The 21,960-nt window shown below is 35.9% G+C and overlaps 2 protein-coding genes across 3 annotated transcripts; both read right to left on the bottom strand.

Annotated features, from left to right (window-relative positions):
• Positions 1 to 13,357: 13,357 nt before the first annotated feature.
• Positions 13,358 to 15,452, bottom strand: LOC106340726. 2 transcript variants are annotated; one of them, XR_001269494.1, is made up of 5 exons: positions 15,037 to 15,452; positions 14,809 to 14,852; positions 14,308 to 14,682; positions 14,135 to 14,200; positions 13,358 to 14,047 (listed from the first exon to the last, which is right to left on the bottom strand). XR_001269494.1 is itself a non-coding variant. In XM_013779572.1 (5 exons), the coding sequence occupies exons 1-4, from the start codon at positions 15,219 to 15,221 to the stop codon at positions 14,471 to 14,473; spliced, it is 369 nt and encodes a 122-aa protein (XP_013635026.1). In that variant the 5' UTR covers positions 15,222 to 15,452; the 3' UTR covers positions 13,358 to 14,047; positions 14,135 to 14,470. The 2 variants fall into 2 exon arrangements, 1 of the variants encoding a protein (XP_013635026.1); XM_013779572.1 differs by having other exon boundaries at positions 14,135 to 14,503; positions 14,576 to 14,682.
• Positions 15,453 to 18,689: 3,237 nt separating this feature from the next.
• Positions 18,690 to 21,606, bottom strand: LOC106340859 (cysteine-rich repeat secretory protein 34-like). Its single transcript, XM_013779691.1, has 2 exons — positions 21,256 to 21,606; positions 18,690 to 19,202 (listed from the first exon to the last, which is right to left on the bottom strand). Exons 1-2 carry the CDS (start codon positions 21,586 to 21,588, stop codon positions 18,759 to 18,761), a joined length of 777 nt encoding a protein of 258 aa, XP_013635145.1. The 5' UTR covers positions 21,589 to 21,606; the 3' UTR covers positions 18,690 to 18,758.
• Positions 21,607 to 21,960: the final 354 nt, after the last annotated feature.

The raw sequence follows: 21,960 nt of genomic DNA on the forward strand, positions 1-21,960 counted from the left end.
TCACATTTCTCAAATACACGCATGAATCAAAACTGCTCTTGATTAACTTCTCCTTCTTCATGAAACTATCGAATCTCAAATTCCACTGGCTCTAAGACTGTTTCAACCAGTACAATGATTTCCTGAGAACACACACTTTATTCTCGTCTCCTGGTTTAACAGAACCCTCTGGCTGATCCATTAAAAAATATTTCTTCTAAGTTTCCATGCAAGAATGCGGTCTTAACATCTAGCTGCTCCAGCTCAAAGTCTTTGTTAACCACAATTGATAGCATTAACCGAATTGAAACATGCTTAACAACTGGCGAGAAAACCTCATTGTAATCAATACCTTCTCTCTGTGAATATCATTTTGCAACGAGTCTTCTTTTGTATCTTCTATCTTCAACACCTGGAATCCCTGTTTTGTATTGGAAAATCCACTTGCAACACACTGTCTTCTGATCCTTAGGCCTCTCAATCAGATCCCAAGTGTGATTTCTTTCAAGTGAGTCCATTTCATCGTCCGCTGAACTTTTCCAGTGCTTCCAATCTTTGCTCCTCTTAGCTTCTTCGAAAGACTTTGGTTCTTCCTTCTCAATATCATCTGCAACAGCCAAAGCATATGCAACCAAGTTTGCATCTTTGTATCTCGACGGTGGCCTTACATTATGTCTACGAACTCGATCTTTGGCCAACAAGTAGTTATCCACTGATCATGTAGCCTCTGGTACTTCAGCAAAAACAAGTCCTTCAGTTTCTTCAACACTCTCTAATTCTTCGGATCCCTCTTGATCTCCTGAGTTTCCAGAGCCAGACGTTTCTCCATGCTCATAATCAGGACTGCTAGATCCACGAATCAGACTCGGACTGAATGAAATTTTCTTTCCATTTTTCTTTTACTTTCTGAAGCTTCTGAGTTCTTTCCTTGATCAGTAACTTGTTGAACTAAAGTATCTTTGTAGACTTCATATTCTTTGAACACAATGTTCCTGCTCGTAGTACACTTAAGGTCTTCTAGAATCCAGACTCTGTATCCTTTAACACCAAAAGGATAATCCAAGAATACCCCTTTACCTGCTCTCGGACTTGTCTTTTCTTGAACAACATGAACATAAGCCGTGCAACCAAATCTTCTTAAGTGTGATAAATCAGGCCTATTGCCTGACCAAACTTCCTCTGGTAGTTTGAAGTTTAAGGTTGAATTCGGTGTCCTGTTTATCAGATACACTGCTGTAGAAGTAGCTTCTACCCAAAACTCTTGTCCCAAACTAGTTTCTGCAAGCATACTTCTTACCTTGCCTGGTGCGGTTTATACGTTCTGAAACCCCATTCTGTTGAGGAATGTAAGTACAAGTTCAGTGTCTCTTGATTCCAGATTTCCTACATACATCATCAAACTGAATGTTGCAATATTGCAATCCATTGTCAGTCTTTAAACACTTGATCTTTTTCTCTGTGTAGCTTTCATTTGCTTCTTTCCACTCTTTGAACTTAGAGAATGCTTCATATTTAGTTCTTATGACATAAACCCACACTTTCTTCGAGAAATCATCAATGAAACTTATGAAATATTTGCAACTTCCAAGACTTTCTGGAGTTGTTGGAGAACCCCAAAGATCTGAATGAACATACTTTAGGATGACTTTTGTAGTATGCTTAGCCGTAGGAAAACTTTGCTTATGTGGCTTTCTCTAGCTTTTCAACTTCAGACTTTGGAATAAATTCTTCCTTTACAAGCAACTCCATATTCTTTGAGCTCCTATGTCCCAACCGTGAATGCCATATTGAAGTCTTCGAATCAGTAGATTCACTGATATTCGCTTCGCCTCGTGACACAGTTCCTTGTAGATAATAAATACCATTCTCAGACTTGCATGTTATCACTTTATGTTCATCTTTGTAGAATGTTATTGTGATATCTCCACCTTGAAATTTGCAACCTGATTTCTCTAACATTCCATAGGGAATTAAGTTTCTACTCATGTCTGGCATATAACGAACATCTTTTAGAATAACCACTGAACCATCTTCATTTGTTATTCTAATTTTGCCAATGCCTTTAACTTCGCATTGTGTGTTATTTGCCATGAGTACTTTACTTCCATCTCCTTCTTGTAGATCAAATAAGACGTCTTTATCTGGTGTTATATGAAATGTACAGCCTGAATCTAGAACCCACTCGTTTCTTGAATCATGTATACTCGCAGCTAGAACTAGTGGTTGCTTGATTTCAGTTGTTGTATTCACTTCTTGTTCACCATTGCTTCTTTGTCCTATGTTTGGACAGTCACGTTTCCAGTGGCCTTCTTTGCCACAAGAGAAACATGTGCCTTTCTTTGTCTTGTGTGATCTACCTCTGGACTTAGATCGATCACCACAACTATTTGATCTGTTATACTTCTTGTTGTTAATATTGTCAGACCGCTTAGATGATTTTTCCTCTTGATTCAACATATGACCCTTCAGAAGAAGATTTTTTTTTGTTTAATAAACATTTTTGTCTGAGCTCTGCCTCTTTTGAATATGCAGAGGTACCAACTTCAGAGACAGTAAGAGTATCTCTTCCAGTTCCATATTGAAGAGTGTGGACCAGTGGCTCATATGCAGCAGAGAGACCAGAAAGCAACTGTATAACCTGATCCTCGTCTGTAACGATAACCTTCAGACTCACAAGATCTGCTATTAGCTTTAAGAACACGTCCGCATTCTCTTCAATTGACTTGTCTTCTTCCATTTTGAAACAGGAGAACTGCTTCTTCAGATAGATCATGTTTGGAAGAGACTAGCTTATCCAAAGACTTCCACATGCCTAGAGCAATCTTCTCGTGCATGACCTTCCTCAAGATGGAGTCGCTCAAGCAGGTACCAAGTAAGCTTCTCACTCTTAAGTCCTTTTCGAACTTCTTTTGACCAATCACAGGTTTCTCACCTTCTTCTTGTTTTTTCAGAGGTAGAGTAAACCGTGAAACCTTCAATAACAACCGCAAGAAGACCTTGGATCTCGAGCTGTCCCATCATCTTGAACTTCCACATACTGAAGTCTCCTTTTCCATCAAACTTCTCCATCTCAAATCTCCCGAGAGTAGGTTCCATCTTGAACCGTAGAGACCTTGAGATTCACTGCACCAACAGAAACAACCACAACAACACAAGCAAGACTTCCTCAAACCACAACGATCGCAGCACGCAATCACAGATAAGAGCTCTCTCTTTCTCTTTTATCAAATCTGATCGAACTCTTAGCCTTAGCACCCAACCTTGTGCTCTGATAACACTTGTAGAGTTTTAGAAAGATTCATATCAGGTTTAGTTTTCTTATTTGAGTGACTGAAGTTGATTGAATATGGTTTCAGGTTCGAGATCAAGATCAAGATCAAAAGCAAGCAATCGACACAACACTTTATTCACCCGGTGTTCGCTGATCTACTCACTGGGGAGGGAATCAGTATCCGTCAACTGCTTCACTATCAGTATCGATCAAGTTTACAAGCTCACAACAATGGCTATTTCAACCGAAACAGTGAAATTACAAGAGAAGTTAGCGAGCTTATCGTTTTCTCTAAAAAACCGGAAAGTCACCGTCGGGATGGTCCGATCTGACCGTTTACCGCTTTCGCAACTCCGTCGAGCTTCACACTCACTATCTCAAGCTAAGTCGTCTTCTCTCTTTCTCTCTAGATCTTATTTCTTGACCGTCTTCTCCGCGTGATAATGAAGCCTAGATCCGAAAGTTTGTTATAACAAAATTCCCCACTTGCTCTCCTGAAACGCACCGTTTCACTTAGCAAATATATTCCCCTTTTGAATTTGGGCTGAGACTTGAATTGCTCTTCTTCTTGCAGATTCCAGACGGGCCAAGATTGAAACCGTAACGATGATGGGCCAAAAGAGACGAGGCCCATTCGGAGTCTGGCTGAATTATAATTCACAGTTTGCGCTAAAACAATATATCGTACATCTATTTGTAAAAAAAGAAAGAAAGATAGAACTAAAATAGTGAGCCATGTTAGAACTTGTACCGGACTATTAGACTAAATTGTCAAAAAGAAATGAACGACAAAATAACATTCTCAGAAACTAAAGCTTTAACTTAAACTAGCTTTCAACCCACAAAACCGTGTGGGTGTTTATTTTCACTTTATAAACATATACATCTGTTTTTACATTATTATTGGTATATATTTTTCATTAATTATTCATATATTTAATTTTTTATATAATTTTTAGATACAATATTTTTATAGTTTGCATGTTTGTCTATTCAATTAATTGTTTCGAACTATTACATGTAATTGTGACTTATATATTTATCCTATTTGATTTGCTCACTAATATATACAAAGTTCAAAAAAAAATTGAAAATAAAATATTACCTGTAATTTTTAGTTAAAATTATAAGTAATATAAATAAATATTTTATTATTTAGTAATTTTATTTGAATTTATGAACATATTAAAATATTCATCTACACTAATATTTGAACATTATTACTATTGAATATTAAATGAAAAAACACTGATATATTTTTTTAATATGTTAAATTGAAAAATGTTCATGATATAATCTACATACAAACTCATGGTGAGATGAAACTATTTTCTAGTAACTACAGCTGGTGGACTCCATCAATTTAAGTTTAGTGAAATTTTTAAATCTACGACCAATATAGTTGCGGGCAAATAATATACCGTAATTTGAGTTTAGTATTTTTTTGAATTGTATTATTTAATATTGGAATAGATTTTTCCTTGATATTATGATAATTGTTTTCCAATAATGTTACAATAACAACAAATATTGTTGCTGTTAAATGATTATACCCGTATTTGATGTTTTATTATTTTGAATACAGCCAACTTCATCTTCTCCAAATGATTTCTGTGTTTCAGTATATAAAAAGTAAAGATCATTTAATACAAAGATAACAATAACTCAAATAAGGCTAACACAAGTGCAACAATAAATTCAAAAGCATCGTAACTCAAATATCACTCGAGCATATTTACTAAAAATAAAACGCTGTTAGTGACGAGTTAGTTTGGTCAAGCATTGTCATAGAAGTTATGGCCATGAGATACGTTTATCTGTATATGGTTAAATATAGTACACGATTAAGTATTTAATAAAAACGACAGAGACACATGAAATAAGACTATCATAAGTTTTTTTTTTACTAATGTATACCCTGTTGACATAACTTAAGCTTAGTGTTATCTTGTTATTATCCTAATGAGATTAGGATTTGAATATCTTGGTTTGTAGTTATCTAGTTAAGTTTATCCTAATGAGTTTAGGAAACTATGAGTTGTTATATAAGGAGCTATCATGATGTGATAGAACTTAACGTGTTGAGAGCTTTTAGTTTTTGAGACTTTCTAAAGGCAATAAAGAATTCTTGAGTTTGAGATTATTGAGTTTGATTGTTGAGCTACGTTCATATCTTTGGTTTCAATAAATGGAATCAGAGCATTAATATTGAAATAAAAAACGTTCGAGAAGAGAAGATAAACATGGCGGATCTGTCGATAACTCCTTTCAAATCTAAAGAGAATGGTTCCTCGGCAATCAAATGTCCGATGCTCACCACCACCAACTACACGGTTTGGAGTATGCGTATGAACGTTCTACTCAAAGTGCATAAGGTTTGGGAAGCAATCGATCCAGGTGGTGATGATGGAGACAAAAGCGATATGGCTCGAGCTTTCTTGTTTCAATCTATCCCTGAAAGTTTGGTTCTTCAAGTTGTTTGGTTCTTCAAGTTGGTACTTTAGCAACAGCAAAGGAAGTTTGGGATGCGATTAAAGCAAGGAATGTAGGAGCTGATAGGGTCCGAGAGGCAAGGTTACAGACGCTTATGGATGAGTTCAATAGGATGAAGATGAAGGACACAGAAACCATAGATGAGTTCTCTGGTAAAATTTCTGAGATATCCTCCAAATCAGCAGCATTAGGCGAGATTCTTGATGAACCGAAGCTGGTTAAAAAATTCCTCAGCAGTCTTCCAAAGAGGAAATACATACATATTGTAGCTGCGCTTGAGCAAGTGCTTGACCTCAACACTACAGGCTTTGAGGATATTGTGGGAAGGTTAAAGGCTTATGAAGAACGAGTTCAGGATGATGATCAACAAGATGATCAAGGGAAGCTTCTATATACTAATACTGATCCTAAAGGACAACAAGAAGGTTATGGCAGAGGAAGAGGCCAAGGTGGTCGCTATAACAACAGAGGACGTGGAAGAGGACGATATAACGGTCGAACTAACTGGAGACAAGCAGGTGATTGGACGCAAGGGAGAGATGCATCCAGAGTTGTTTGCTTCCGCTGTGATAAAACAGGGCATTACGTCTATGACTGTCCTGAACGAGTACTTAAGCTGCAGGAAGCACAGGAAACTGAGAATGACAGCACACATGAGGCTGAAGATCTGATTGTTCATGAGCTGATCTATCTTAACGAAGAAAAGGTAGTACCAAGTAGGTTTGAGACCCAATCTGGTGCGGATAATATTTGGTACCTAGACAATGGAGCTAGCAATCATATGACCGGGAATCGAGAATATTTCACAAGTCTGGATGAGTCTATTACTGGAAAGGTGCGCTTTGGAGATGACTCAAGGATTGACATCAGAGGCAAGGGGTCGATTTTGTTCATTACTAGAGACAGAAAGCGGAAGGTCTTGGCCGATGTGTATCATATACCAGAACTGAAGAGTAACATAATCAGTCTTGGTCAAGCAACAGAGTCTGGCTGTGAAGTTAAGATGAGAGATGAGTACCTAACACTCCGTGATCGAGAGGGAAACGTGTTACTTAAATCAGTAAGATCAAAAAATCGTTTATACAAGGTCACAATGGAGGTTGAAGGAACAGAGTGCCTCCAACTTGAGAAGGTAAGTGACTCGGCTCTATGGCACGGAAGGCTTGGGCACATTGGTGTGGATGTTATGAAGGTAATGATAAACAAGGAGATGATCACTGGTATACCAAAGATAAGTGTAGAGAAAGAAACGTGTGCCTCCTGTCTTATGGGAAAGCAAACAAGAGCGTCTTTTCCTAAAGTTAGCCCCTACCGTGCCACAAAAGTTCTAGAGTTACTTCATGGTGATCTATGTGGACCAATCTCACCATCAACAGCCGGAGGAAGCAAATATATTTTTGTTTTGATTGATGATCATTCAAGATACATGTGGTCAATTTTGCTGAGTGAAAAAAGTGAGGCTCTTGAGCACTTCAAGAAGTTCAAGCAACTCGTTGAAAGAGAAACCGGAGCTACCATTCAAATATTACGTACTGACAGAGGTGGAGAGTTCATGTCTCGAGAGTTCAAAGAGTTTTGTGACACGCATGGGATTAAACGACATATGACCGCGCCATATTCTCCACAACAGAATGGCGTAGCTGAGAGACGCAACAGGACATTAATGGAGATGACCAGAAGTATCATGAAAGCTATGAATGTGCCACACTACTTATGGGGAGAAGCTGTGAGACACTCCACCTACCTGATCAATAGGGTCGCTACTCGAACGCTGAAGGATCAATGTCCATATGAGTGTCTCAAGAAGAAGAAGCCTAACATGGGGCACCTACGTATATTTGGCTGTGTATGTTATGCTAAACGTGACACTCATCTCCTTAAGAAGCTGGATGATAGGTCTAGAGAGCTAGTACATCTCGGGGTTGAACCAGGCACAAAGGCATACAGGTTATATGATCCAAGGAGTCGCAAGATAGTAGTCAGTCGCGATGTTGTTTTTGATGAAAGCAAGGTTTGGAGTTGGGATAAAATTGAGAAGAAATCTTCTGGAGTAACGTGTGAGATCACGTTACCAACTCATAAAGAGGTAACAGTCGCTGAATCTGAGACTGGAGATAGTGAAGCTGAACAAGATGAAGAAGATAGTGACAGTGGGGATGAGGAGAGCGATAGCCCAATACCTAGAAGATCAACAAGAGTTATCACACGGCCGGGTTACTTGGATGATTACGTCCTAAAAATAGAAGTGGACGAGACTGAGAGACTTCTATTACTCATCAATGAGGAACCATGGGACTGGAACGAGGCGAAGCATGAGAAAGTTTGGAGAGAATCTTGTGAAGATGAGATAGCTTCTATAAAGAAGAACAAGACATGGACACTGGTTGAGCTTCCTGCTGGATGTAAAGCTATTGGATTGAAGTGGGTCTTTAAAGTAAAGCGCAATGTGGATGGAAGTATAAGTAAGTACAAAGCAAGACTTGTAGCTAAAGGCTACGTACAACGTCATGGTATTGACTACGAAGAAGTGTTTGCCCCTGTCGCAAGGATAGAGACTGTCCGAGTTATCATTGCATTGGCGGCATCCAATGGATGGGAAGTTCACCATCTAGATGTGAAGACAGCATTCTTGCATGGAGATTTGGCTGAAGAAGTATATGTGTCTCAACCTGATGGTTTCAAGAAAAGAGGAAGCGAAGATAAGGTGTACAAGCTTCATAAAGCTCTCTACTTCATAAAGCTCTCTATGGTCTAAAACAAGCTCCAAGAGCTTGGAACACAAGCTCATCAAACTGAAGTCAATTCTTAAAGAGTTAAACTTCAGTAAGTGTTCTAAGGAACCATCGCTTTTCAAGAAAAGAACGAATGGGCGTGAGTTGTTAGTTGCTGTTTACGTAGATGATCTTTTGGTAACTGGATCTTGCGTGGAGATCATACGAGAGTTTAAAACAGAGATGGCGGCAAAATTTGAAATGACTGATCTTGGCAAGCTTACCTACTACTTAGGGATCGAAGTGATCCAGTCTGAGCTTGGCATTGTTTTGAAGCAAGAACGATATGCGTTAAAGATCTTAGAAGAGGCAGGGATGAATGAGTGTAATGCAGTCCAAATCCCGATGGACTCAGGCGTAAAACTATCTAAGGCAGAAGAAGAAAAAGACGTCAACGAGACAGAGTTTAGGAAGAACGTTGGGTGTCTTAGGTATTTGATTCATACACGTCCTGATCTTGCCTACAGTGTAGGGGTTCTGAGCAGATATATGCATAATCCTAAGGTCTCACACTCACTAGCGTTAAAGCAAGTGCTGAGATACGTTCGAGGAAGTTGTTCTCTTGGTTTGTTTTATAGAAAAGAGAACAAGAAATGGCTTATAGGATACAGTGATAGCAGCTACAATGTGGATCCTAATGATGGAAGAAGCACAACCGGCTTTATCTTCTACTTTAACGAGTGCCCTGTTTCCTGGTGTTCAATGAAGCAAGAGATCGTGGCTCTGTCTTCTTGCGAGGCTGAGTTCATGGCTGCGACGGAGGCAGCAAAGCAAGCTATTTGGCTTCAAGAGCTTCTAGGAGAGATTGTGGACGAGTCTAACAAAGCTATGATATTGATTGACAACAAATCCGCTATAGCCTTGACTAAGAATCCTGTGTTTCATGGTAGGAGCAAGCATATACATAAACGGTTCCATTTTATTAGAGAGTGTGTAGAGGATGGGCTGGTGACCGTGAAACATGTAGCTGGTAAGGAGCAGAAGGCTGATATCTTGACTAAGGCACTTGGGAGATGCAAGTTCAAAGAGATGAGAGGCTTCATTGGCGTTGAAGAAGTAAAGGAAGAACACATCACAAGCTTAAGGGGGAGAATGTTGACATAACTTAAGTTTGAAGTTATCTTGTTGTTATCCTAATGAAATTAGGATTTGAATATCTTGGTTTGTAGTTATCTAGTTAAGTTTATTCTAATGAGTTTAGGAAACTATGAGTTGTTATATAAGGAGCTATCATGATGTGATAGAACTTAACGTGTTGAGAGCTTTTAGTTTTTGAGACTTTCTAAAGACAATAAAGAATTCTTGAGTTTGAGATTATTGAGTTTGATTGTTGAGCTACGTTCATATCTTTGGTTTCAATATACCCTTAGTAACAGAAAATGTATGGTCATTTATAATAAATCTGGTCTATGAGACACATGTCATTGATTTTTTATATAGTAAAGCGAAATCATCACGATTAATAAAAGATGAGTTGGTAATGTGAGATTTTAGGAGAAGTACTAGGTGATTTTATTTTAAGATTTTAGCAGGCACAACAGTAGCTGTTTCGATAGCAGTATCCGCATAAGTAGTTATAGATCTAATTCAAAAAAAAAAAAAATTCAAAAAAGTAGTTATAGATCTGTATTAGCGGGAGGACCAGAGGTTGGAATACTGAATACTAGGGAGTGTTCTTGCAGCTGGTATATTATTAGAGACTAGTATACCTCCAGTGCTAATGCACGTGTCAATTTACTGTTTCAAAAATTATTTTTATCATAAATTCCAATGAAAATAAATTATTATTTTAAAATATTAAATGAACATTGGCACATGATATTAGACTGCTTGCATATTTGTAGTATTTTTCAAAAAGTACATAAGAAATTATACACCAAAATATATATAAAATAATTTCTTTGATCCATTAAAAAAAAATTTTAATGGATCAAAGAAATAATTTCTTTGATCCATTAACTTTAGACAATGATTTCTTACAGAATTATAAATACTTGATTTAACTTAATATAAAGTTGGATTTAATGAATCTATAAATTTACTAGTATTTTAGCTAGTTACCTAATTTTTAATTTTAAAAACACACAATTAAACAAAATAAACCTCAGTTGCTTATTTTGATAGTTTGTTAAATTTTTAAGATTAAAATTACAAATTTAGTTTAGTTTGAACCACAAATTTTGTGTTCAGGTCTCCATGTAGTTGATTGTCTTTATAAGGAGTAATTCAAACAAACATGAAAATTGTCGCCCTAGAGAAGGGTTTGTGTAAACATTTTGGCTTCGTGAAAGAACTCTGATGTAGAGTAATCTACCAATAAGGATGTGATCAAAAGATATATAATGTAAAAACAAAAAACAAAAACATTTTCCAAACTTGCGCACTATTAGTTTTGCATAGGTACGTGTACGTATTGTATTATTGACACATGTATCCTGTTCCCTAGCAAGTTACAGCATATACTTATTTTTTATATAGAGTTGTAATTACATGGTAGCTCGGTAAAGAGGACGATACCATAAGACTTAAGTCCCATTGACCCAGGAATTAAGTAATGATTGTCATACCATAGAGTGGGACCTGATTGCATCAGAATCAGATGAATGGACATGATCAGTGGAAATAACTAATTGAATCTAATCATTCGGGTAAAAAAAGTAACCTCCTCCTTTGATCCAAGCTACATTTACTGCCATCATGTTTCACAAGAGGCATGCTATCAACCATGCATAGTTCAATAGTTTACTCTGTTAACATTTTACCAGACTCTTCACAGATCCAATATATATTACAGATGTCTAAATAAACCTAAATCACTTCTTTCTCATACTACAACAAACTGAAATTATTTAAAAACTGAACAATACATATATTTATGTTATATTTTTTACTCTGTTTTTGCCAAAAAAAGTTTCATATGAACTCATTGGACACACCACCATTAATACCTGCAAATTCTGCATACCCTGCAACAAAATCTTTAATGTTTCTCACTCCTCCGAATCTCTCCAACATCACGTACCAGTATCAATCTCTTCCCGACGTGATTTTAAACTCGACGGCCACAATCTACCGTATCAATCTAAAAAACTTGTTGATGATGAACTTTTAAGTATTAATCAGTAAAAAAAAGTAATAAATTTTTTGAATTGGTGCAGGAAAAAGAAAGTAGATATGAAGGAACTGGTTGAGATCAAATTGATATTTAAGAGTGATGAAAGGATCCGTTGTTTTGTTTATTTGATAGTGGAGAGGATAGAGAAAAACTGAAAAACTATAGAAAAAACAGAGAGTAAATTTGTAGATAAAAGTTATATAAGAAAGAAAACAGTTTGAGATCATGATCAGTTAATTTAGAACTTGGATGAATTAACTAAATATTTTGAGAATAATAAAATGAAAAAAAAAAAGAGTCGCTGAAATTTTGGGATAGAAAATATTATTTTTCTTGAATTAATTTTATTTTGTAAATAATTTTTATGTGCAGAATTTGATTATCAAGTTGACTTGTGCTTTAATATATAAGGATACCAAGGCAATGAGAAGCTTTATGAACAAGATGGTCACAACTACTACGCTTTGAAGAAAGCCAAGAATACATAATAACAACCATTTGTAAATGCAGATAAGCCGAGAAATATAAATCAGAAAGTAAATGACACACAAAGTTTGTTAAAGAAGTTTGTTTCCTACATCCCTCGGACCTCGTCCAGAATTCGAATCCAATAGAATGAAAACGTAAATTACAACCAATTCGCAAACACGTAATACAAGCACAGCCATCTTGAATCATCGCTCCCTTCTATAACATGAACGCTTCAAGGCAATCTCACCTTAAGCTAAACTCCTCCAGAGTTCAGACTTTATCAAGATAATCTAACCCTGAACTAAACTACTCCTGAGTCTACACTTCAACCTCCAATTCTCTGAAGGGACGTCACCAAGTACTTCACCAAGTACTCCACCGAGTACGTCAACACCTAACGCACCCCAAGGATACTAACGAGCACGTCAACACCAACGCACAGCTTGATCACCTCAACACAACAGACAACTCCGCCACACGCAACGCCAGCACCAACGTCACAACACCAGGTACAACGGATACTCCGTCAGACACTACGTCAACACAATGTCAACACTCAGCAAGAACACAATGAAAACTCACAATGAAAACTCTCTTTCTCTTTAATATTTGGGTGATAGTCTTCTTATAAGACACATCCCTCCTTACATAATAAATAGACATATCAGTTAGGGCCGAAGCCCGCAGTCCGAGCCCGCTCAGCCCTAGAAATTACCGGGCTTGGACTTAGTTTTATAAGCCCAAAAACAATTGGGCCTTTCGGGCTAAGCCCATTTGGGCTTTGGGTATTTTGGACCTAGGCCCGTTTGGGCTAGGGCCGGCCCGAAAGCCCGAAATTTTATACTTTAGCTTAAATGTTATCGTTCTTGAAATCAAAACCATTATTTGTATTGATATATTATTTTAATATTTTTATCCAAACTCTAATAAAACAAATATTAAAGTTGTTAATGCACTTTATTGTTTGATCAATACAAGTTTCACATTTTAAATTTTGCAAATCTACCTTCATTTTTTATGTACAACATGTTTTTTTTTAATTTCAAAATACAAAATATGAAACGTTTGAACATGTTTGTCATAAATTTTGTTCTTTTATATTTGGTTTTAATTTATATTTGACTATTTAAATTTTATTAAATTTGGTTTGTTTATAATATTTTTTTAAAGCATACGAAATAGTAAAATATTTTTGATAAAGAAGAAAAATTTAAATTCACTTTATATTTTAAAACAAAAAAAAATGAAACTGTATTTTTTTATGAAAGTTCACATATATTAAAACGATGGAAGTGACGATGACAAACCATTTTTCGAAAAGCCCAAAAAAGCTCGAAAAGTCCTATAACCCTATAAGGACCGGGCCGGGCTTTGAATTCTAGGCCCAAACTATTTCCGGGCCGAGCCGGGCTCAAATATTTACGGGCTTAGCGGGTTTAGACCGGGCCAGCCCGAATTGACACCCCTAATAATAAACTTTAAACTTGCTCTCAAAGTTCATTAAATACACTTTAACGAACTTTCATTTTCATGTAAGGAAACTTCCTATTCCTTTGCAAGTAACATTTTTTCTCCAAGAAAACCATTTAGCTTAACGAAAAAGGTCATTTATATTCAACAAGATATTATCATTCCTTTTCCAAGCTCCACTTACACACATAATCTATGGAAGGAAACTTTCTTAACCCAACGTTTTGACATATGTCTTGACACGTCTCGTAATACATCACAAACTACATCAGAACACCGTAGGAACTTACATCTTCACCATTGACATAGAACTACTCTGATCTTTAGAGCTAACTTCCGAGGGAACGACTTATCTTGCTTTACTTCCACTAGAATTTTTGCCTCTCCCATTAAACTCGGATCACGCCATGGTTTACTAGTTAACATAGGCTCACATATGCCTGAAGCAATCCAGTCTATTCCTTTGATAGAATACATCTGGAACGGAATGTTTCTGCTTGGTGAATAGAAAGACCGATTGACTAAGCCACAAAACTATGTTTCATAGAACGAAAAAAAACATACCATAGAGGTGGATTTGGTTTTTAGCACCTCCATCTTTCTTCACATCCAGGTAAGCAGCAACACCACCTGGAAGCCACAATACAAAAACATCTTTCATATCTATCATCTCCAAAACGGAAATTAACTTTTCGGTAAGTTCCTTCTCTATAAAGCTTCTGTGAAGAGGTACACACATGGAGAGGTTTCGTTGCTTTGATCTGACAACTCCATTTTGTTTTTCTTCTCCATATATTGGAGTTGCACTCACTTCAAAATACTTTACATGATCCTGTTAGCTCTGATGATTGGGTGTGTTTACTGCGTGAGAATTGTTTTAACTCCAGTGGTACGTAGTTGTTACTGAGACATACTCGCTATGGGAAGAGAACACTGACATAGCAGGGGAGATGTCAAAATCACAGATCAGTGTTACCTTTGGTCTTCAGAATTTAAAGAACTAACCAACTTTTCTTCATAAACATCAACTTTCATTATCTGTATATCTACACCCCCATTGGCGGATTCTATTGTGTGGACTACTCTCGGTCTCTTATGAGCATTTATTTTCTCTTAAACATGCAAAAGGACCAAACTTAAGTAAGAAACCAAAAAAAAAAAAAAATCCAAAAGTAGACAGACCTGTTCAAACTTTAAAACTGCTGAAACGGTGGGGCAGAGAAAAAAAGATAATATACCTTTGGTGAGGGAATCCATAAACAATAACCGCTTGCAAATACAGCTGAAAACACAAAGACAATACACAATGAGAGTTAGACTGGCGTACGGGCGATCAAGAGACTGCTATGAATCCTTGAATAATTGATGCCTCTTGTCGAGATGAGGTGTGTGTTAAACTACATAATTAAGACAGGAACCATTGTGCGTGAGGAGTTGAGAAGGTGAGTATGTAGTTTAACACACACCTTGTAATTATTTCGTCACGCATCAGCAGCTCGAGGCGTATCAGAATCCCGACTTTTAGCGGTTTATATGCTTCCTCAAAGTGAAGCAGCCTGAATACCAGATTTTCGTCTGGCTGTCTACGGGAACGAACAAGTTCATCGAAGCGTAACGCGAGATAGGGAGCGACAGTGAATGAAAGAGCCATTACATCGGGAGGAGTTGAGCCGGTGGAAGATGACCGTTCAAGACTCAGCAACGGCGGATTGTGTGGATTTTGATTTGCAACAGCTACGAAAAAGATGCGGTGAAAGAAGTATGAATAGAGAAGAAGTGGTATCCGAATGGGTGAAGCTGTTACTGAGGAGGGGGTTGAATTGCTGTGTATAACGAAGGGGAAATTAATCGCCGGAGAAAGTCTTTTTTTGGGTACTGTAAAATTTAGTCCATGTTTGTTTCTGTATCCAGACGCTGATGTTGTTCGTTTATACACTATTCCATCAGCATCTAGAATTCTAGATGCAATATGTATATATTTGAGATGTCAGAATAAAAAGTAGAATTTGGATGCTACATTTGCATCTTGAAATCCAAAAGATTTAGCACAATATAAAAATTAATTAAATTAGTTATTATAATTATGAAATCCTAAAACGTGCCAAAACCAAAAAAAAAAGGTTCTCCCGCAGAAATTTGGAAAAGGTGTTTTTTTTCCCAAAACCCGAAATAGCATTTTCCCGATGAAATCTGAAAAACGTGTTTTCTCGCCGAAAATCAAAAAACGGGTTTCTTCGCCGAACCACGGAAAAAATGTTTTCCCACTAAAACCCGAAAACATGTTTCCCGCTAAAACCCGGAAAATGAGTTTTTCCGCCGAAATCCATAAAACGCGGTTTCCCTCCAAACCCCAAAAATGTGTTTTCCGCCAAAACGCGAAAGAATTGTGTTTTTCCAAAACCTGCTAAAACAATTTTCCCTCCCGGAACCCGAACAATGTGTTCGCCAAAAATGGAAAACGCATTTTCCGTAGAAACCCGGAGATTAGGTACCCCCCCCCCAAACCCGAAAATGTATTTCCCGCCAACACCAATAAAATTGTACTGTCCCGTAAAATCGTAAATTGTATGTATTTGTAAACTCGCAAAATTAATTTTCCATCAATATCCGCATAATTTATCTGAATATTATAATTAGTCATTACTAAAAATAAAGGTCATGTCATTTTAATCATTTTAACTACTAGTATTAAAAAGCTATTATGAAATCAAGAAACGAACAACTTAACATCTAGATGTTGCATCTAGCTGCAAATACTAACTATAAAAACGAACAACATCTAGATGCAAATCTAGATGTTGCATTCAGATGCTACATCCAGTGATGGACCAAATACAAAAAGGAACACAGCCTTAAAAGGTCAATTTTGATACTCAATTCCAATGCAACACATGTCATTGTTTATAACACAATGATTTAGATGATGACATGTGTCACTTATTTAATTTTCAACTTAGTTTAAGGTTTTCAACATAATTGAATTCAAGTAAACTATCGGACATGTTATGCTCAGTGCTGATGAGAGAAAGTAAACTCGGATTGGAAAATTATGCTAAGTACACTTAAAGGTTTGAGTTACAAGAGCATGTATTGGTGCTTCTCAAACTCATTCTTCAAGAAACTATATACTGGATCAGGAGAAAATGTAATGGCAGTAAGAACCAGCAGCATCATCACTCAGTAGGAGAGTTAGGAAACATCATTCATAATCATATCAGCAATCCGCAGAAGTCTTTAAAAGAAAAGCTATCTGACACTAGGATTAAACATAAGTTTGTTGGGTAATAGCCTCAAGAATTCCAAGTCAGTTGAAAATCATTGTTTAAAATAAATATCACTATGGTTTCATATTCCTTCCTGGTTAATGACTCTGCGTTTAGCAATGTCATCCTTCAACAAGGAATCAGACAAGGCGAACCCGCTCTCCCGTACATATTTATCCTATATGGGGAATTACTCTCAGTACTTTATTGTCGAGCCCAAGAAAGCGGAGCGGCTTGATGACTAGAATCAAATTAGCGAGACACTTCATGGCGCATCCTAACACGACTAGGCTGTCTGTTAGCTCGCATTCTACTCGGAAGTACTGCAAAAATGCGCATTTTCGCTCAGTCATCTGTTCACCGTCAGCCTCTCATGGTTGGAGGGGACTTTTACTTGGCCCGGAACTACTGGTGTCAAGATTGAGAAATGCTATTGGCAATGGTATCTCCACCAATTTGTGGAAAGAAGCCTGGATATCCACAAAGTCTCAACTCCGCCCATTCGGACCTTGTAAAGAGCAGAATCAAGATATGATAGTTGCCGATCTCCTAACCCACGATTCTTCTTGCTGGATTAAGAAAAAAAAATTGGGGTATTTATTCTGGACATCACCACTCAAATCATGCATATTACCCCAAGTCTAATGGGATCAGAATATTCTTACTGCTGGTATGGCACAAATTCTGGAATTTATTATGTGAAATCTGGGTATTTGGCTTTGAATGATATGTATGAACATTCCCTTTTGGATCCATCACTTGCTGTCGCTATGGACTGGTAAAAATCTGTTTGGTCTGTCACCACATCACCAAAACTGAAGCTCTTCCTGTGGAAGATGCTTCGTGGAGCTCTCCCGTTGGTGCCAACCTCTCTCTTTGCGGCCTGACTACATCATCGAACTGCCTCCATTGTAGAGCACCCGAAACCGCTCTTCACCTCTTCTTCCACTGTCCTTTCGTTCTTCAGGTGTGGACCAGAGTGCCATATAAGCACTTCTTTGACGCCACCTCTTGCATCTCCCTAAATTCGGCTCTGCAAGCTTCATCAACCTATAATTCATCACCTTAGAGTTTCAATATACTCTCTTTCTTTATATCATCTCTTCTTGATCTGCCTACAACCTACAGGTCTTCTTGCGGACCTATCTTCATGGATCTGCTGGTTACTTTGAACCACGCAAAACCAACTGGTCTTTGAAAACTGTCATATTGCTGAAGGTACCACCATCTCCAATTCTCTATCGGCAGCCCGGGAATGGCAGCTGGCGTAGCTGGATACTCTAAACCTACGTGGGAACGGTATCCTGTCTGATGTACTTGTTCTGCTACCTCCTCTCACTTGGATCTGAAACACAGATGCAGCATGGTCCAAAGAACCAGGAACAGCTGGACTAGGATGTACTTGTTCTGCTACCTCCTCTCACTTAGATCTGAAACACAGATGCAGCATGGTCCAAAGAATCAGGAACAGCGGGACTAGGATGGATCATCTACCAGCATTTACCGGATTCAATAGTTCGTAAATACAAGTGGGTTCTCTAAGTTTCATCACCTCTAATGGCTGAAGCACTTGCTATGAGTGAGGCTATCACGTTGGCAAAGCTACGTCTTATCTCCAAGGTATGGTTTCGATCCGACTCTCAAAAACTCATCCAAGCTATTAACTCAAAGTCCATTCCGGTGGAGTTATACGAAGTTCACACTGATATCGAGTTTCTATCCATGTTTTCCAAATTCACTATTTTTCTTTCATTCCTAGAGCTCAGAACACTGTAGCTGATGCTCTGGCAAAGAATGCTCTACATTTTGTTTCTGCTTATTGTACTAGACATCAATCTTTATTAATCAATTTGGTGTTATAAAAACAAAAAATAAAAAAATTAAAATTATGAAGAGGATGTATTCATCACATCCATAACAATGCTTTAACTTCTAAGAAAAGGGTATAACTCATACCTTACATCACAGTTTGAACCCAAAACTCTCGCTCCTTGTTTAATATTTCCGTTCTCAAAAAGCTTCTTGATACTCAACGTCAAACAACTTTTACAATCTAATGTTAGTCCTATACACTGCACCATTGCATATAATTTATTTTTTCCGAGCTTCTTTTCTCCTGCCGAGTAAAATATGAGGCCGAGGCCATCATGGACGGTTTTCTCGACTTTAAGTGTTAGTTCAGAGAAAAAATCCATCGCTCTCTTGGTGAAATTTTTTACATCGCCTCTCACGTTATTGTGGTTGTGCATAGAAAAAATATCCTTGTAGTTAGTCCTATATGGAATTTCTTCACCGATCGTACTAATATAGAGAAAACATTGGTCGTACCATATTAGTCCTCCTTTGTTTCTTGGACATCTCTTACGAAGCTGCAATATACAAAAATTTATGTTTTGTATCATTTTAAGTGATGATTTAATATGTCAGTGTAAAGCTTTCTTCTCCTAGTTATCCCCTATATATTAATTGAGAAACATTACAACCTTTTTTTTGTAGCCACATGTCATCACTAGGATGATTCTTAAAATCATTAGAGAAATAGGTTGGTCCCTCTATTTATATAATAAGTTTTTTATTTAACTAACCATAAATTTATTATTAATGTTTTTATTATTTCCTTAAATAAAAATTACGAAATTGCCTAATGTGGCTAAAGTATATATGACAATTAATGATTTTGAATAATAAAAAGTTAAATTAGTGTATCTTATATCATATTTATTTAATTTTAAACTATTAAAATAAATTAAACAATCACATTAACCATATAATAAAAAAAATTAGATGTTTCTATGTATGTTATATTTTGAATTTTTAAAAACGACTATAAATTACTAAAACTATTAAAAGTCTCACATTCAAATTTTGTGATCCATGTTTTAAAATTTTTTTATGACAAAATACAAATGATTACAAAATTATATAAGTAAAAAATCTAATTTAATTAATTATTAAGATTAGAAGATATATATATATATATATATATATATCGTTTTAAATTAAACTATATACCATATAAAATACTAAGTATTTTCATTTCAAAATTTACTTTGAACATTTTTTTTTTGATAAAAGCTTTGAACAAACATTGAAAACTTTTTTTTTTTCAAATTATAAATTACTAAAACTATTAATCAATGAAAGTTTTGTTATCAATAATTTAAAATTTTTCGTATAAAAGATACAAATGATCAAAAACCATATGAGTAGGAAGCATTATTTAATATACATTAATATTAAAAATATACTATGAATGTGAATATCATTTAAATTTAATTAAATATCCTATCAAATAAAAAATATTGTTTGGATTAATAAAATTTATATATATGTTCCCACCAATTTAATTATATATGTAATAGTTATTTGCTTTTAATTATTTAATATATATTTATTATTTTATAATATGTGAAAACATATAATACATAAAATAATTTATATATATAATGTTCATCTCGCGCAATCTTAATCTAGTTTGTATATTAGATTATTGTTTTCATGATTAGGACAAATTTCCAAAATTAAGGACTCAAAGAAACCCCACAGGTGTAAAGAATTTGCAGCATTTATTAATATAGGTACATAACATTAGATTAAAAAAAATCGTCAATATAATTCATGTTTCTACACAAAATTTAAAGTATACGTTCAAGTTTCAATAATAAAATAGATGACAAAAAATATAACTATGGCTGAGATGCACCTGGATATCTAGAACTTTCAGGGTATCTGAATCAATCAGATCCTTGCTTACACTATCTATATCTGGAGCTATGATTTTTGGATATCTAGATGCTGGGTATTAGTCTAAATATTAAGCTAACAGTGAATATTCATATTTGGATACAGATCCATACAATAATCTTAAAATATTTAAAATAATATTAAACTAAATTTATATAACATTATATAGATGAAAAGAATATTTTTTACAAAATATAATATTTCAAAAAGTAAAAGTGATATTAAAAATAATTACAAATATATTGATAAAACTTGATGTTATCTTTCGAGAAAACTATTAACATATATTTTAAATATGCTTATAAAATCTAGATCTAGATATTCAGACTTCAAAATCAAAATATCCAGACTTCAAAATCAAGATATCTGATTTTAAAATCAAGATATTTGGATTTGGATACGGTTTTTACTAATCTGAGATTCTATTATACAGATCCAACCTTCTAGATATTTGGATATTTAGAATGCATCCGAGTGGATATCAGGTCGGGTCCCAAATCTTTGGATACTGTTCCATCCCTATCTATAATAAATTTCAAAGTTTGTTAGATGATTTCTAATTGATTCTAATCTGATTTTTGTGTCATGTAATCATTTCTATTTTGGCCTAAAGATAAAGTTTTATAGCACCACAAAGACGTAATCTTTATATTTAAATGTTATGACAGGCTAATTTACCCCCGCGAGTGCGATGTCGGAGCATGTATGACATTTAGACCCATAGGTGTCACCACGGCACTGGAGCATGACAGTGACAGAATCAGGAGGTGTTCCAATACTTGTGTGTGAAAAACCAGTCTCAGCAAAAGTTTCATCACGCATGATGTGGAAGGCATGGTTGAGGTTTTTTTCGTACTTACTCCCTGAGCTATATTTCCCTTGATCAAAGAGGCATTTGTGGTTGAGATACTCATTGGTAAGGTTCAGTGACGAAACACTATGTATGACGAGGAAAGGCATGGCCAAAATAAAGAAAACAAATTGTTTAGATAGAGAAAATGAAAATGTCATTGTTTTAGATTTTTATTCTTTTCCAGTAAAAGATGATTTGGATAAATGAAGTGTTGCTTTTAACATATTTATATAGGAGACTCTGGAGGATTTTAATTAATTGCTCACTGGACAGAAAAGAAAAAAGTTTGTACATTTTCGGCGGTAGAAATGGAGAGACAAAGAAAAAGTCTAAATTCTGAATGTTCTACTAAATTTAAACTCTTAAGAACATGATACCAATTTTTCGTGCACCACTCATTTACTAAATGGACTTTGTAATATGTTCTAGTTTTGTAAGTATGTTAAGTATTTTGCAAAAGGGCTCAAGTTTTATAAAAAAATTTAAAACTGACTTAAATCCGATTAAAATTTGCTAAAACTATATGTTGA

Source organism: Brassica oleracea, chromosome C4, assembly GCF_000695525.1.
Source record: "Brassica oleracea var. oleracea cultivar TO1000 chromosome C4, BOL, whole genome shotgun sequence".
In the NCBI taxonomy this organism is placed as follows: domain Eukaryota; kingdom Viridiplantae; phylum Streptophyta; class Magnoliopsida; order Brassicales; family Brassicaceae; genus Brassica; species Brassica oleracea.